This window comes from Podarcis vaucheri (genome assembly GCF_965113315.1).
Source record: "Podarcis vaucheri genome assembly, chromosome: 16".
Classification (NCBI taxonomy): domain Eukaryota; kingdom Metazoa; phylum Chordata; class Lepidosauria; order Squamata; family Lacertidae; genus Podarcis; species Podarcis vaucheri.
The window spans coordinates 9251307-9268073 of record NC_138754.1 but is presented as its reverse complement, the minus strand read 5'-3'; the positions used below and the strand labels follow the sequence as shown (position 1 = coordinate 9268073).

The following is a 16767-nucleotide window of genomic DNA, read 5'->3' as shown; positions in this document are numbered from 1 at the left end:
CCCATTAAGGCACTGCTTATTGTGCCTCCCAGAGAAGGAGGGGCTGCAGCTCAGTGTTGAAAAATCTGTTTTGCATTGTGAATGCTCCAGGTTCAATCCCCGGTTTCTTCAGGTAAGGCTTGGAGAGAACCCTGTCTGAAATCCTGGAGAGCCACTGCAAGTCAGTGTCGACCAGGAGTTTGCAGACTGTGGTCTATGGACTACCAGTGGTCCGCATACTTCCTTCAGGTGGTCTGGGAGGGATGGCAGATCCACCCCATTAAATATTCACAGTTGCTTTTAAATTGTGTTTCCGTGGCTTCGTTATTTCTTATATTGTATTGCAATTTGAATCCTGTGGAATAGACTTAAAATACAATTATATAAGGAGAAAATGCCATTAAAAATCATACAGCATCTAGCATAGCACATCACATTGCTACAACACGCATGAAGCAATTCGCCAAGCCCCTCAGCAACTTCAAAGTAGTCAGTGGGAAATTATTTATTTATTATTTGAACCACGAGTGTAGACACAGAATTGAGCAAGACAGACAAATGGTCTGATTCAGCGTAGGGCAGCTTTCTATGCCTGGACCACCAGGTTGGCTGCTGCAGGGAAGGGATTATTGGCCAAGATTTGGTTTTGACTTGATCCAGCTGGTCCCCTCTGATGTTCTTAAACAAATTCATAAAAGCTGCTCCCTTACATTCCAACAAGTCCCGCTCTCTGGGTTCCGTGGCCAGACTGCAGGTGTTGGCAGGATTTGTCCCAAGCATTACAAGGGGCTTAGCCCCTCTAGGTCCCAGTCGGAGCCCCTAGGAGGACGGGTTGCTCTCTTGTGTCGATGTGGGGTAAGGGGACCCCCCCCCAAGGTAGGCTTGCCCCAAGTGTGGAGTGCACCTTCACAGATTGTAACTTGGGGGGAAGAGTTAAAACAGTTCCTGATTTAACTTTGAAACCTGACCCTATCCAATGCATTGGATTGTATCCAACGAAGTATTATGCCCAGAGTAGATTCCCTGACATCAAGGGATTTGGCTAAATTAAGACCCAGTTGATGCAATGGTAGGGTACACACAGTTTAAACGAGGAACGTAAACCCTCAAGTGCTCCAGTTTTCTGATTCCAAACCCTAGACGGCGCACATTATTTTTAGAAATAAAAAAAAATAGCCCTTGATAACGCCCCCCTCCAAACTCCCATTTCAGTTTGTCCCATCCGTTTCTAAAGCCATGTATACCCGTGTCGTTCATCATCACCACGTGTGTTTAACAGGGAAGGTTTCTTTATAGGCATGTAGCTGTGGAGTCTGGTGTTAGCAACTTAAACATAGCTGTCAACTTTCCCCTTTTCTTGCGAGGAATCCTATTCGGAATAAGGGAATTTCCATTAAAAAAGGAAACAGCTATGAACTTAAACCATGCCTGATGCTGCTCTTTGAATTTCCCTTCCCTCTCCTTTTCAAAGAGGCGGTACCTGGGAAGAGGGAGATTAGGGAAAGCTCCGCCGAGGTTTCCTCCTCTCCTCTCTTCCGCCAAAGGGTTTCGAAGGGTGGAGGCGGAGAGTTTTCTGCCCTCTCCAAAGAAGGCGGCTCCGGCTTCACTTCCTCCTACTCCCCATGTTCCCCCCCCCGGCATCACGTGCTTGGTGGCGCCGCGCTGCTGTTGTTTCGTCATCAGCCCTTGCCGGCGACCCTCCTGCACAATAGAGGCGGCTTCAGTCGACGGTGCCCGCAGGGTAGTTTTTTGGGGGGAGGTAAGGTAAGGCTTCGCTCGGAAGGGGATTGGGGCACGGAGGGGGGTGCATGTGTGTGTGCAAAGTCCTGCTTTCCACCGACCTGGAAGAAGCGCCCCGTTTCCCATGCATTTTCACAAGGGCCGCACAAGCCTCTCTCCAGCCCCCTTTCCCCCCTCTCTTCTGGGGCTGCACCAGTGCCCCTCCGTAGAACTGCACCATGAAACGCCATGCATGCAACCTGCCTGTCTCTTGACGAGCCCGATCCAGTTGCATGCCTACTCGGAAGTGAATTTCGCGGAGCTCGGTGGAATTAACTCCCGCGTCGGAGAGGGGCATAGGATTGCAGCGTGATCTGTGAAATGGAACCTCCGGGTTGAGAAGCAGTATACCCTTGAACGTCAGTTGTTAGGAGAGGGAGCAACCCCCCGGAAATCGGGAGGGTGGTTGTTTTTCTGCTTTGTTGAAGGCTTCGCAGAAGAAACACGCAGTCAGCCCTTATTGGAAAAGGGGGTACTGTGGGTCTGGTCAGGGCAGTTGCCCATTAAACAGCACGCTTTGCATTAGTTGCTAACAAAATCAGCTGTAGTTTGGGAAAGGAATGTAGGCTATGTTAGAGAACTAGTGTAGCTTAATGGTGAAAAGCCTGGGTTGTGAACCCGGAAGTACTCTGTTCAGATGTTGTCTCAGTATGTTGTAGCAAAGTGGAGCAGTTACAGATAGGTAGCCGTGTTGGTCTGCCATAGTCAAAATAAAAATAAAAAATTCCTTCCAGTAGCACCTTAAAGACCAACTAAGTTAGTTCTTGGTATGAGCTTTCGTGTGCATGCACACTTCTTCAGATACACTGAAACAGAAGTTGCCAGATCCTTCTATATAGAGAGAAGGTGGGGAGGGGTATTACTCAGAAGGGTGGTGGGAATGGGAGATTGGCAGATAGCTGAGATGAGCAGTGAAGGTTAAGTGCACGCACACACAATAGGATGATAACCATCCTGGACCACCTTAAAGGGTTGTTTGTGAGCATTATTTTAAAGTGCTTTGTATAAATTCTGAGTAGTTCCGTTTATTTTTGTTATGAGCTTCACTATAGTGGACTTGGATCTTTCGTATCTCATTGATGGTTGTGTGGTATGCATCTTCGATTGTTTACATTGACTTGTTTATATCTGCCTCCTAAAGATTAATCCAAAGTGGCTAAGCACACATTAAAAAGTGTGTCTCCTGTGCTTACATTAATCCACAGCATGGTGTGTTTGCTATAGTCCAATGCATGCAGTGTTAACCCCTCCCCTTGAAGTCTCCCCGCAATCCTGTGTCTACCAGTGGCTGTCCTGTGGGAAAGGTTCTGTGAGAACACAGAGGCAGACAAAGGTTTCGTACACATTCAGTGGCGTAGCGTGGGTTGTCAGCACCCGGGGCAAGGCAAGTAATTTGCGCCCCCTAACCCGTGGATTTGTGCCCCCTGACCCGTGGATTTGCGCCCCCTAACCCCCAGATGTTGCGCCCGGTGCGGCCGGCCCCCCTGCACCCCCCATGCTACGCCACTGTACACATTGCCACTTACTTCTACTCCAGTGCTCTTCCACCACTGGTGTCCATAGGTATCCTGCGCTTTCTTGAGAAACACTGTTACTTGATGCATTTCCCATCTGATTTGAATATGTAAACTATTGTTATGCTGAGGTGTATACTTTTCAGACATTTCTTGTGCATGTGCGGATGACAGCCTATGTGCAGTTGGCAGTTTCATTGAGTAGCAGTTTGGGGTGCATGAGTTGCAGGCACGGGGAAACAAACCTGGTAGTGGTGTGTACAGCTGCTTAAAAAAGGCAAGTTGAAGCACAGGGGGAACTACTCCCACTGTGTTTTAAGCCGCTAATGTGTACATGCCAGCAAATCTGTCTCCTGTCCCAGCTCCCTTTGCCCCTCACACAAGTATTGACCACCAATTTTCTGTTGCAAGGATCCTGACAACTTTTTTACACATTGATCATTGTCTTGCGACATTAATGTTTGTAAGCCATCATGGAAGGAATTGCTTCCTGAAAGGTGGGGTATAAATCGTTGTTGCAATGATGACCACACTTCTAGGCATTTTTCAGGCTATGCTGTCTTGCCTTTTCCCTACACCATATGCAGCAGTTTCTCTGCTAAAAAGCACATGTGTACGTGCTTGTTTCTTGGCTTTCAGGGAGTAAGAGCAGCTTGAAGCTGTAGGTAGACACTTCTGCCTCTTGATGTGGCCAAAGCATGGTATTTAATTTATTTGGAACCCAATAGCCGTCACTGTCTGTTGTTGGTACAAGAGAAGCTAAATAAATATTAACACAGAACAAGCACACGCAAAAAATAGCAGCATTAAGCAGTTACAGAAAGTCACAGAAAAAAACACATTTAGACAGTAAAGACAATATACTGGAAAATAAAAACACTGTTGGTATAGTAACCTGGTCAACCATCAGTTTTACAGGAAAGCCAATTCACAGAGAGCCTAGGAACACGGGAATCTGTCTTACACCAAGTCAGGCCAGTAATCCGTCTAGCTCAGAATTGTCTACATCAGTGTTTCCCAAACTTGGGTCTCCAGCTGTTTTTGGACTACAACTCCCATCACCCCGAGCTAGTAGGACCAGTGGTCAGGGATGAAGGGAATTATAATCTGAAAACAGCTGGAGACCCAAGTTTGAGAAACTCTGGTCTACACTGATAGGCAACAGTGGCTTTCCAGGGTCTCAGGCAGGGCACATGCCCAGTGCCGCCTGTAGATGGCGGGGATTGAACCTGGGACCTTTTGCATGCAGAGCAGGTGCTCTTCTGCTGAGCTAGAGACCGTTCCTTCCATGGGAAAGATGGAGGATGGTTTCCCCCGGTCATCCTAAGTAGGCTGGTAGCAAGACCTGTTGCTGCAGCAACCACCACACCATGGTACTGCACTGCAACAAGATGCTGCTTGGGGAGATGGAACTTGGCCCTCTACTTGCCAATCATAATTTAAGAAGAGCCATTGTGGATTGGGCCCAAGGGGCAATCTAATCTAGCATCCTCAGTCCCTCATAGCGCCCTCTGGATGCCTCTAGGGAAGCCCACAAGCAGGACAGGAGAGCCACAGCTTTCTCTCACTGTCAGTCTCCCAGCAATACCCTTTTAGAAGTAGACTGCCTCTGAACATGGAGGCTCCATTTGAATATCATGATTTCTCATGACCATCTTTTTTCTCAGTGCGGTAAGGCACTATCTAGCCCTTGTGGTTCATTTCTCTCTTAAGCAAAGTTCCTTGGCTTACTGATCGTGATTTCTTTCAAGAAACACGAACCACAGTCAGTGAATTCCGTAAGCCTGGCAGCCTGAAGATTAACAAGCCCGGCCCACTCATGTTTTTCAGAAGCTGCCGTAAGTGCTGATCCTTCCCTTTTTCTGGGTCATTTATATTCTAGCAAGTTTCAACTAAATATCTGGTGTATGCTTGTTTTGGTTTCTGTGCATGTGTTACAGATAAATAAGATATTGCCTCACCGCATGTAACACAAGTGTTTGTTTCTGTGGTTGAGAATAGCTGTTCCAAGTGGGGAGGCGGTGAGCTCAATCTTCCCACCCCTGCAATCTTAATTTGTGGGACAATTGTTGTCAGTAACTTTTATCCATGTTAAGTAGAGGACCAGGCTAATTTCCTGGATGGTGGGAATACCATGCAATCTGTATCTGTCCTGCTACATAAGCCGCCCAGGAGGGCATCACTCCTATCAGCGACCATAAAGCAACTAACTGCACCTTTTGGATCACGTGCATTGCCCCGCATAGAGCTCACTGCAGCCATCCAGTTTTGAAGTAACCAGTGCCTGAACTACTGTGGCCCAGCTTCCCCAGTCCAGGTTGCAGCTGTCATAACCAGTTGCAGTTGGTAAAATTCACTTCTAGCCATTCATGTTACCTGGACCTCCAGGGACAAAGCTGGATCCAGAAGCAGCCCCAGACTGTGAACCTGCTCCTTCAGGAAAAGAATGGACCAATTGCTTGGACCTGGGAACCCTTCGCCCACAGTGCCTCCGCCTTGCCAAGATTCAAGCTCAGCTTGTTTCTCCACATCCCATCTCACCACTGCGTCCAGGGCGCTGTTCTAGGCCTTGCATGGCCCCTCTTGATTCGGATGTTGTGGATAAATAGAGCCGAGTGTCAGCAGCATACTGATGGCACCTTGCCCCAAAACTCCTAATGACTGCTCCCAGCGGCTTCATATAGAAATTAAATAGCGTTGGAGATGAGATAGTGCCCTGCGGCAGGCGCCCCATTCATTATGCACATTAAAAGAGAGAGCTGAACGGTATAGTTGCCTCTATCCCGAGTCAGAGAATTGGCCTCTCACTTTGAAGGCAGCAGCTCTCAGCAAAGACTGCCAGACCCGTTATTGGTGCGTTTCAGGGGGTTGGATTAGATGACCCTTTGAGTCCCAACTCTACAGTCCTGTGATTCCTTTTTGTTAACTGCAGATGTTGGGAACGGAATCTGGAACCCTTAGGGTGCAACACAAGATCTTTGCCACAGAGTTGTGAGCCCTTGAGAGAGTTCTTCCCGGGTAGTTGTGTGTAGGCTTATTTGCATGGCTGATTTTATTTTGCACAAAGCATCTGGGCTCTGCTACCGTCAACAGCTACGACATTTTGCAGACTGTTAAGTTTGGCTTTGAAAGTTGTTGAGATGTGCATTTCACTTTAGTCAGTGTCCATGCTGCCCGAGACCTTCCTCATTTAAGAATCCAAAGAAGGAACCTTTTTTCCCTTTCTTTTTCAAAGCGTATTCTCAATCGGGCAGGAAATGGGATATGTGTGAACTGCAGACTTGGCTGCCACAAGAGATGTTGTTGGCTCCAAATAATTGAAATATGTTTGGCAACGCCATGAATATTGGGCATGTACTTTCCCTCTGGGATAAAGTTACCGCCCTTGAACCTTGTTGCAAAGCGCAGCGTGAGAGCTGCCACTGGGGTGAAATTTCACCTTCCCGGCTCAAGTGACCAGGCAGTTTGAACAGAGGGGCTGCTCTCAGAGTGCCAGGTTAGACAGGTGAGTTGAACTGTGGCTGGTAAGTTTCTGTGGTCCTGTTTAGCCCCCCTGGGTGTTAGAAGAGGGTAGGGGCAAACTGGGAGTGTGAATTCCTCCCCTTTTGTAACTTAGATCCCCCCCCCCCACAACTTATGCTTAGCTGGTTTCAAGAACATGATGCAAACACATGCAAAAGCTTAGATCTCCTTTTGATGTGTCACAGCTGCCTGAGAGAAGGCTGCTGGCTGAAACCAGAATGATGTTAAAATAAAAAAATTCCTTCCAGTAGCACCTTAAAGACCAACCAAGAACTAACTTAGTTGGTCTTTAAGGTGCTACTGGAAGGAATTTTTTTATTTTGACTATGGCAGACCAACACGGCTACCTATCTACTACCAGAATGATGTTGTTGTTGTTAGAATTTATACATCACCTTTCATTTGAAGCAGAAAATACCAAGGTGGTTCACAAAAAGATAAAGACATCAGCGAAAAACGACGACAACAAAACCAGTAATGACACAGCTGCCCACAATTAATTAGAATGCAATGTAAAACAGCTGCATTAAAACATCCACGATTAAACTATATAGTAAACAAGCCCATCAAAGCAGCATCGCAATTAAAACATGAGTCTTAAGCGGGGAAGTGTTTGTCTGAACAAGTGTATGTTCAAGAGCTGGTAGAAGGCCAGTGCTTGATGGGGCCTCCTTTATTTCAGCAGGTAGAGCATTAAGCAACACTGGTGCCACCACTGAGAAAGCCCACCTCAGTGTTACCACAAGCAGATAATCATCAGGCTATGGCAAAATGAATCGTCTTAATGCCTTACCAGGCAGTGGTGGGAAATGGCACCTTTCGGTTAACCAGGTCCAGAGTTAAGCTCTTTCCTTCCTCCCGGAAAGACCTGCCTCCAATCTTTCCAGTGTATCTTGAGGCCGTTATATATATATTTTTGGGGGGTGGGGAATAACTTGTGTTTTAATGGGGCAGAGCATTGGTGGGCTTTGAATCTTAACCTTGGTGAATTGAGGAGAGGGCCCAAAGGTTCTTGATCCATGTACAGTGGTACCTCGGGTTACAGACACTTCAGGTTGCAGACTTCGCTAACCCAGAAATAGTACCTCAGGTTAAGAACTTTGCTTCAGGATGAGAACAGAAATCGTGCGGCGGCAGCAGGAGGCCCCATTAGCTAAAGCGGTGCTTCAGGTTAAGAACAGTTTCAGGTTAAGAACAGACCTTCAGAATGAATTAAGTTCTTATCCCGAGGTACTACTGTATTCATAACTTACAAGAATGAGTCCTACAGAATATGCATGAATACCCAACGATCTTTGTGACTTCACTCTGAAAGGCAGACACTGTATATAATATCACATCGGTGTTGGTTGTTATTGGGTGCTTTATTGGCCATAGAGCTATTCGCTGTAAGGTTTTAAAATCCTTTCACGTTCATGTCGCAAATGCGTGGTGCTCAATTTAGTGCTGTTTTGTTTTTGTTTTTTAATTCTTTTGGGGGGCTTCTTTGCCAAAGATGAACCAGGTGCTTCCCACTGTTCCTCAGCCCATGCAACAGCTGTGCAGTTCTGCCCCCCCCATTGAACTGACCTGGCGAGCTCTTCCACAGTCACCATGTGCATGTCTCGTTTTGCACCTGGAGAGGCAAGCGGGTTATCTGAGCCTGTTAACCAATCCGAGGAGGAAAGTTTATGCTGTGCCATTTGCAACCTGCCCTTGACCCGGTTTTGAGCTACGCGCCTGCATCGCTTAATGCTTCTCACTTGGGGTTCTAGGATGGCTCCTGGCGCCTCTGCTCTGTTGGCTGTCTGAGATCTGCAGGTATCAATTATGTGTGTTAACCCAGCATGCTGGCTTATGGGAGTTGTAGTCCAAAATATCTGGAGGGCATGATGGACTGGCCTATGACTATGTTTAAGAGGAGGTAGTTGGAGGGAGGGGGCGCAGGTCACTTCCATTCAGTTTTCTCTTCTGTCATATCCAGGCCTCATCTGCACCATACATTGAAAGCACTATTTAAACAGTTGTGGCTTCTCCCTAAAGAATCCTGGGAAACGGTTGTTTGTTAGGGGCGCTGAGCGTTAGGAAACCCATATTCCCCTCCCAGAGTTCCCTGGGAAAAGGAATTGATTGTTAAACCACTCTGAGAATCGTAGCGCTGTGTGTATTGTAATTTGTCAAGATGACACGCACCCATAGGAGGTGAAGCCAGAGCAGTCATTCATACATTCACCTGGTCATTCACTAGGCAGGTTCCTCAATACTCTCTGTACTGGAAGTTGCTGAGCAGTGAGCAATGGCTGAAAAGAGCCAACTCCATGAAGGCAAAGGGGCAGTTGCTGTTGCGGATAGACGCATGTGTGTCTCAGGAGCCTTCGAAACAAACAAGCAGATAGAGGTGTGTGAACTTAGTAGTGAGGCTGGTTTAGGAATGACCAAAGGTATTGTTAAGGAGATGCGGAAAGATACCCCAAACTGCAGGAAGCTGGTGCCTCTTTGGTTGCAAGTGTTGGAGCAGAGAAGGCTGAGTTGAGGTCTGGCAGCTCTGGGTAAGGGATAAAGGAAAGAAGAGTTAGAAGTGAACGAATCTCCCAGTTAGAGAAGCATGAGATTCTGGTAAGTGCTTTCCCTTCTGCCTCGCAGATAACAGTCCCTCCCACCAGCCTGTGATGAAAAGGAACCAAAAATATTTTCCTGTAAGTGGCTGTGGGGCTTTCCCTTTCTAGGCTTTTTTTACTTCTAGGCAATGCTGCAATGAGCTTGCAAGAGAGGGGGAGGAAGCACTCATCATCGGTTTCTCGCCCCCCCCAACCTAAAGCTAATGGCTTTACCTCCGGCCCATCCCTCTGTCTGTAACTAGACACTCCTTGGGCGGAACAGCATAGAGGGAGGCTGGACCTCCGGAGAATTGAAAGCGAAACTTATCTGGCAGTTATGTTAAGTGAGTGATCCAGCCTGCCTTCTGTACTGTGGAGAGAGAAGGGAGGAGGATAGTGGGGTGTTTGTGTAATTCTTGCAGAGTCCTTGCTTTGTGGCGAGCCTTTCCTTCTTCCCTACCACCCCACGGGTGTCTGTGTCTCTCATAGTGTGGGGGGGACACACCTCCTCTTTTTCCTCTTGCCTTGCCCCCTCCTTGTTCTGGGGAAGGCCTTCTCTTCGCAGAGCTTTCCCCCTCTTTTTTTGTTTCTTGCTATCTATGCAATGCCTGGTTCTTACCAGCGTGGAACAAAAAGAGGTAAGACTATCCGATTTCCCTTAGCTATACCTGTTTTACCAGTTGCCTCCCCTTGAAATGCCTGGAATTCTCTCTGACCCCTCAACCAACCAACCCCCCCCCCCCCGCCTTCCTTGTTCCCTTGTAGCTCCTGAGATTGAGGTAGTTAGAGTTTGAACAGAGGGTATTCTGGAAAGGAATATAGCTCCCTCTCTGTGGGCTTCAAAACCCCAGAGAGCCACTGCCAGTCGGTGTAGGCATTACTGAGCTAGCTGGACCAATGTTCTGACTTCTCATAAGGCAACTTCCTGTTCTCCCAGAGAGCAGAAGACACTTAATTTGGTTGCTGCAGAAAGAGTTGTGGTGCCTTGAAAGATAGCCCGTCCCATGGCTCCATACCATAGTAAATTTGTGAGTCTGAAAACACCACAGGTCTCTTTCTTTGTGTGTGGGTACTGTGACATACCGAAGCCACAATACTATACCTGCTTTCCTGGCGACGAAGCCCCTGTGAACTTGGTGGGGCGACCCTGTACATCTAGGAATGTAAAAGGATTGCTTTGCCAGGCTGCAGTCTTGCTAGCACTTGCTTGGGAGTAAGTTCTGTTGAACTCAGTGAAGTTTGCTTTCGGGTAGGCCCGGCTGGGATTGCCTTAACATGGCTACCCCTCTTAAGGATTTCTTTTTCATCGACTGAAGGGAAGATGTAACTGTTATGTTGGTTCTGTGGGTTAGAACAAGGTGGTTGTTTTTATTTTTAAAAAAAAATTTGGCTCTCCAACATCAGTCATAGATTTTTCCAAATCTGCCTCTTGGAGAGAAGGCCTTTGAAGGCCAGGTGGTGGTCAGTTTTACAGCTGTACTGAGCCAAATAGACTCTGAAACCGTGTAAACAGACTCTGCTGACAAACCCAATTTGCAGCTGGGTTTAAATCTCACATATGTATAGACTGGGGGAAATCCCAGTCATTTTGGTTTGCAAGTTTTTCATCCTGGCATCTGGAATCTTAACTCTGCCCCAGGATTGTTCCTCTTAACTATTTTCTAAAGGTCTCCTAGGAATTGCCATTCTGCTATGAAGCTACTCTTAATCCGGCCCCAACCATATCACCACAAACGCAGGCAATATGGCTGTACAGGGAAAGGTGGGCTATGGGGTGGTTTTCAAGAACACGAGGAGAGCTCAGAGTGGCCTGCCTGGTCTTGTTCACACCGTGTCCGAACAGATGTCGACGAGAGACGCACAAGTAGGACTTAGTGCATTAGCAAAGCTCTGCACCTGCAGTTTGCAGCAACTGTTAACTCAGGGCATGCTGCCTCCCACCGATGGCCTCATTCTCCCTGAATTTGTCTATCACTGCCACCTGGGGGAGTGGATTCCATAGTTTAACTCTGAACTGATGGGAAGAAGTGCTTCCGTTCTTTTCCCCCTGAATCTCTTTTACTATGTGCTGGGAAGTAAAGTCGCACAACTCTCCCTTGGTTGCCCAAGAAACCCTGAATCAAGCTGAACATACCTTGCGTTGAACCGTGTTTAGGAGACTCGTTCTCCATCCCAGGCTCATCTGTAGATCTCCCCTGACCTTAGTGCCTTAAGCCAGTGTCGTCCTCTGATAAGGGAGCGCAGGTCTTCAGCAGCTGTACAGGAGGCTTCCGCTCTATCTGACAGGAGCCTCTTTCCATCGTCAGGTGTTGTCTTTTGGGAACTGGGGCAGAGGGGCTGGTTTCGGTAGAACTGCGTCGGCTCCCCCGAGCGTGTACCCGAGGTCTGAAACGTGCCCTGTTCTCTTGTTTTCTCTTTGCCAGGCCTCTGCGCAGCAGCCCCCGTGAGAGCAAGCCGCAGCTGCCTCTCGTCTGGTGCCCATGTGCCCGCCCCCAGCCCTGCGCCCCAGCAGCACGCTATGAGCAGAGGTGTCACTCGAGGCAGAGGTTCAGATCAGGTGCCCCCAAAACATAGCGGCCTCTCTAACCCAGCTTTCTTTAACGGTCCTCTTGTCCCGCAGGGAAGCGAGGATTTTCGGCAGCGGCAGGTCCTCTTCCTAAACGGGCAGCTCGGCGAAGCCCCGCTGTGGCAGCCCCGGGCGCAGCGACCCCAACTGTACCAGGGCTACCGCCGAGGTCCAAGCGCCTTCTCACCTCCCCAGAGCTCCCAGCACAGCAGTTGGGGCGCAGCCAGGAGGCTTCCCTGCAACAGTAGCTGGCAGGAGCAGAAGCAGCCTCCCCAGCCCCCCCGGCCGAGGTACAGCGGCAGTTCAAGGAGGGAAGTTGACGGGCTCATCACAGACTTACGGCACCTGACGCTCTCCGGCCAAGGAGTTGAACAGCGGCTCTTGGAGATCTTGGGGCAGCTCCGACCTGGGGAGGCCGAATCTGCCCGCTGCCTTGCCCGTAAACTCGAAGTGCAGAAGAAGGAAGTCAATCATCACCTCTACAGGCTTCTTACGCGAGGGCAGTTGTGCAAAATAGGGGAGCACCCTCCATTGTGGAGGTTAGCAGACAGCCCTAGGCCCCAGGGAGCGTTGAGAGAAGGGAACTCCGCCGGCCAGAGGGGCCAGGGCCGATTCCCAGTTCCTGGGGTTGGAGGAGGAGGAGAAGAGAGCTCTGCCTCTGACCCAGAGGACTATCCTGATTCCGCCGCCATGGCCGAGGTCAGGGAGAAGATCTGCAACTACCTGTTCAGCGTCGCGGACTCGACGGCGCACGACCTTGCCAAAAACATCGGCCTCTCCAAGGCCCGGAACGTGAACTCCACCCTGCTGTCCTTGGAGAAGCTGGGGGAGGTGTGCAAGGAGAACGCCAACCCCCCCAAGTGGTCCCTCACGGACAACAAGCGCAAGAGGATGCAGAACAAGCAGAAGGCGGAAGAGGTCAGGGAAATGGCCGCCCCTGCTCCAAAAGCGGACCCCGAGCCTCCGACCCCCTGCGCGGAACCGGAGCTGCCCGCCAGCTTGCCAGCTCCTCCTCTTCCTTCCCCTTCCCCGCCTCCTCCTCCACCGCCGCCACCGCCGCTTCTAGAGAGTGAGGAGGAGAACGTCGAGAACGGGCAGCAGGTGTCGTCAGAGCCAGCGGAGCAGGGAGACGCTTGCTCTCCCCGGGCGGCGGCCCCCCCTCCTCGCAAGCGGCCCCGGTACCACTGGTTCCCCAACTACGACAACTTTGAGAACGGCAAGTGGGCCACCGACGACATCCCGGAGGACCTGAATGCCATCAACAACCAGGACGAGGAGTCCCGGTGCATCATGGAGTCCCCGCTCTCCCCCAGCTACGCGGCCCAGTTCGACACGGCCTTCCTGTGCACTCCCTTGGAGAAGCTCATGGCGTGCCAGAAGAAGAACCCCGTCAGCGGCTTGATCGAATACACCCAGTACACGTACCAGCATTGCGAGTTCGTCTTGCTGAAGCAGAGCGGGCCGTCGCACGAGCCACGGTAAGAGAGGAGAGAGGGAGCGCTTTCTGGGGAGGGGGGTTGTTCTTAGCGGGGAAAGGGGATTGTGCTTGCTCAGCGTTTGTGCGTTTGTCTCGGACTGTGCAGGTCATTGGCAAATATGTTAAAAAGAAAAGTTTTCTCCAAAAGGAGAAGGGGATTACCGTATTTTTCGCTCTATAACACGCACCTGACCATAACACGCACGTAGTTTTTAGAGGAGGAAAATCCGTAGGCATGCCACCCGTAGGCATTCCCTCCATAACACGCACAGACATTTCCCCTTACTTTCTAGGAGGAAAAAAGTGAGTGTTATGGTGCAAAAAATACGGTACTTTTGCTCAGGTTACATTTCAGTGCATTTGCCTCAGCTTGTACAAGTCCCTGCAGACATTAAAAAGAGCAGTTTTCTTTAAAGCAAGAGATGTGATTTGGTTAAAATGCTAGTGTGATTGCAAGTGGTTTAAGATTATGTGTTGCCCCTCTTCCTTTCACAACTGCTTTTGCGTATTACTCTGCCCCGTAGGTTACAAAAGCCTCTTAATAAGCAGGCAGCTGAGATATATATCAAGTCTTCCCTTAAAAAGGAAAGAAAGACTGTTTGTTTTAATACTTAAAATGCAGGACTCTCTGTTCGTTCTTTCTTTCTTTTACAAAACACATTCTTATTATATTAACAGTTCGAGTGATGACACAGCAGTCTCTGCTGAATAATCTAATAATGTCCCACAGCCCCAAGTCCGTCTAAATTTAGTTAGTAAGCTCTGTGGAGCAAGGACTCGCCGTCTTTTAAAAACTCCGCATAACGCTGAGATGCTGGTGTCAAAACCCTGATCATCGTGTGCGACGATCGGTTTCCGCCTTCAGGGCTCTGAAGTTGGGGAGCGCAGGACAGAGGAACGAGCAGCAATGGGCAGCAATAGGAAGGTTTCATTTCTGCTTGCTACATCTCTTCCTTCAGGCCTGCAAAACAGCCACTTGCAATTTAAGAATCGCTTCCCACTGCCAGGCAGGGAAAGCCTCAGGGGGAAGGAGGAAGACTCAGCTAAGCGAGAGTAAAATGGAGAACCAAACCACCTGCATGGTGAATGTATTTCTCCTCCCCCCCCCTCTCTCTTTCCAAATTTGAAAAGCGGTGCCTGGCATGAGCTCTGCGGTCCCCTTTAGAGCGGAGGCTGGGGGAAATCTCTTTTTCAGCCCGAGGGGGCCACATTCCACCATGGGCAGCCTTCCTGGGGCCACGTGCAAGCAGTGGGTGAAGCCAGAGGTGAAAGTGAGCAGGAAAAAGGCATGCGAAAATTGGGGCATTTCTACACCCTCCCACCCACATCATCCAGGCAAGCAAGAGGCGTTGTTGAAGTTCAAAGGCACATTCTGTCCCGACAAAAGCACTTGAAGAGGGTGCATGGAAGGGGGTGTGTGGGTCAGCCTGGGGAGGGGGATGCAGCCTGCGAAGTGTCCTGGGGGGCGGATAGAGAGGCCTGGAGGGTGACATTTGGGCCCCCAAGCCTGAGGTCCTCCACCTCGGCTTTAGAATAGCGAATCTTCAGCTGCAGTTCCAAAGGGGGGGGGGTAAGCCCGCTGTGTGGCTAATTAGTAGTTTTGCACTAGGCAAATATTATGCCCCATAAGTTCCTGTGTGGCTGGAGGAGTTCCACGCTGTCTGCTTCTGGCAGGGAGCATCTGTTGCCATGTGGGGGGGGGACCCGGAGCGTTCCTCTTCCCTCCCTCTGGCGCATCGCTCTGAACAGTTGGGTGGGTTGGATTTTATTTTTACGTTCTTGCTTGGCTGCTCTTTATAGCCACTGTGTTTTTAGAAACACACACACACACACGAGTCTCTTTCTTTCTCTCTCACTCCTTGCCTTTTCTAGGCACCAGCAGAGTGTGTGTGCCACCCTCTGGTACATCAATAGACCCGCTAGACAGGAAAATTGGCCTACTTTTTTCCATGAGAGCAGATTCTTCCCAAGCAAAGGAGCGGGGAGCTTGAAACCGCAACCGCTATGGGGGCATTGAGCTCTGTAGTCTCTGTTGCTACCTGGGCCAGTGGAGGCTGGGGAGCTTGAAATGTATGGGGCTTTGCCCTGCTAATCTCATTCTGCCCCCTCAGCCAGCTCCCACCTGCCTGCCCCTCTTTCATTTGTTGCAGAGGGTGGCCCCGTCTGTCGGCTTCCTCCCGCTTAGCCTCAGTGTTGCCCTTGTAGATCTCAGCAGGGAGGGTGACTGTGGCAAAGCAGGAATTGGGTGGCGCCACCTACTGCTGGGCTCCCAACCTTCGGCCGTACAAGCCCCAACAACAGGGGTCAGCAAACTTTTTCAGCAGGGGGCCGGTCCACTGTCCCTCAGACCATAGTTTTTTGGGGGAAATGAATGAATTCCTGTGCCCCACAAATAACCCAGAGATGCATTTTAAATAAAAGGACACATTCTACTCACGTAAAAACACACTGATTCCTGGACCGCCCGTGGGCCGGATTTAGAAGGCGATTGGGCCGCATCCGGCCCCCAAGCCTTAGTTTGCCTACCCATGCCAACAAGCACCTGCCACCATCAACCTGGGCCTTTTTCTTCCTTGTCTTCCTTGTAGTGCTGCCACAGTTTGAAACTGGGTTCCTTGGGAGTTTTAGTTTTTGGGGTGGGATGGGGCTTCCTCCAAAGATAAAATCTGTAATGGCAGTCCAGCTTCCCTGAAAGAGAACTGCTAGCACCTTCTCAAAGCAGGATCCAGTATGGTTTCAAATTGGACGGGAATCACATGTTGATATTCCTACATTGCGGCGGGTTGGGCTAGATGAGCTTTGGGGGGCCCCTTCCAACTCTACGATTCTATGATTCACCTGGCAGCCTCTTTGTCAGCAGAACCAGAGAAGAGGGCTGGGCGGCTTCTAAGGGTTCTGCTCCTTAGAACAGAGAGGCCCAGCTGGCTAGCAAGCTTTTAGAGCATGCCCCACAATCTTTGCTGTGCCCACAGATCAGGCAAGGAGGAAGGAGTTCTCTAAAGGCGTGATGGGGGACATCTCTGGCCTTCCAGCTTTCATTGGGACTCCCAGCCTCCCACAGCCTTGGCCAGCATGGCCAATGCTCGAGTGCTGGTTCTGCCACCCCGGTGTAAGTGCTGCACCAATAAAAAAGGTAAAGAAACCCCTGACCATTAGGTCCAGTTGTGTCCAACTCTGGGGTTGCGGTGCTCATCTCGCTTTATTGGCCGAGGGAGCCAGCATACAGCTTCCGGGTCATGTGGCCAGCATGACTAAGCCACTTCTGGCGAACCAGAGCAGCGCACGGAAACGCCGTTTACCTTCCAGCCAGAGCGGTTCCTATTTATCTACTTGCACTTTGACGTGCTTTCGAGC

General features: G+C 49.8%; 1 protein-coding gene across 7 annotated transcripts in view; it reads left to right on the top strand.

The window, feature by feature from the left end:
• The window catches only part of ADAR (adenosine deaminase RNA specific), a 40288-nt gene that overhangs the window by 4396 nt on the left and 19125 nt on the right, over positions 1-16767 (top strand). For 2 of the 7 annotated variants that reach the window (XM_082202049.1, XM_082202052.1), the window contains exon 2: positions 11794-13414. In XM_082202049.1, the coding sequence (XP_082058175.1) occupies positions 11794-13414 (1621 nt within the window). Of the gene's footprint in view, positions 1-1639; positions 1744-8727; positions 10009-11793; positions 13415-16767 lie in introns of those variants that run through there. The other 5 variants (XM_082202051.1, XM_082202047.1, XM_082202048.1 and 2 more) reach the window with 5 other exon arrangements.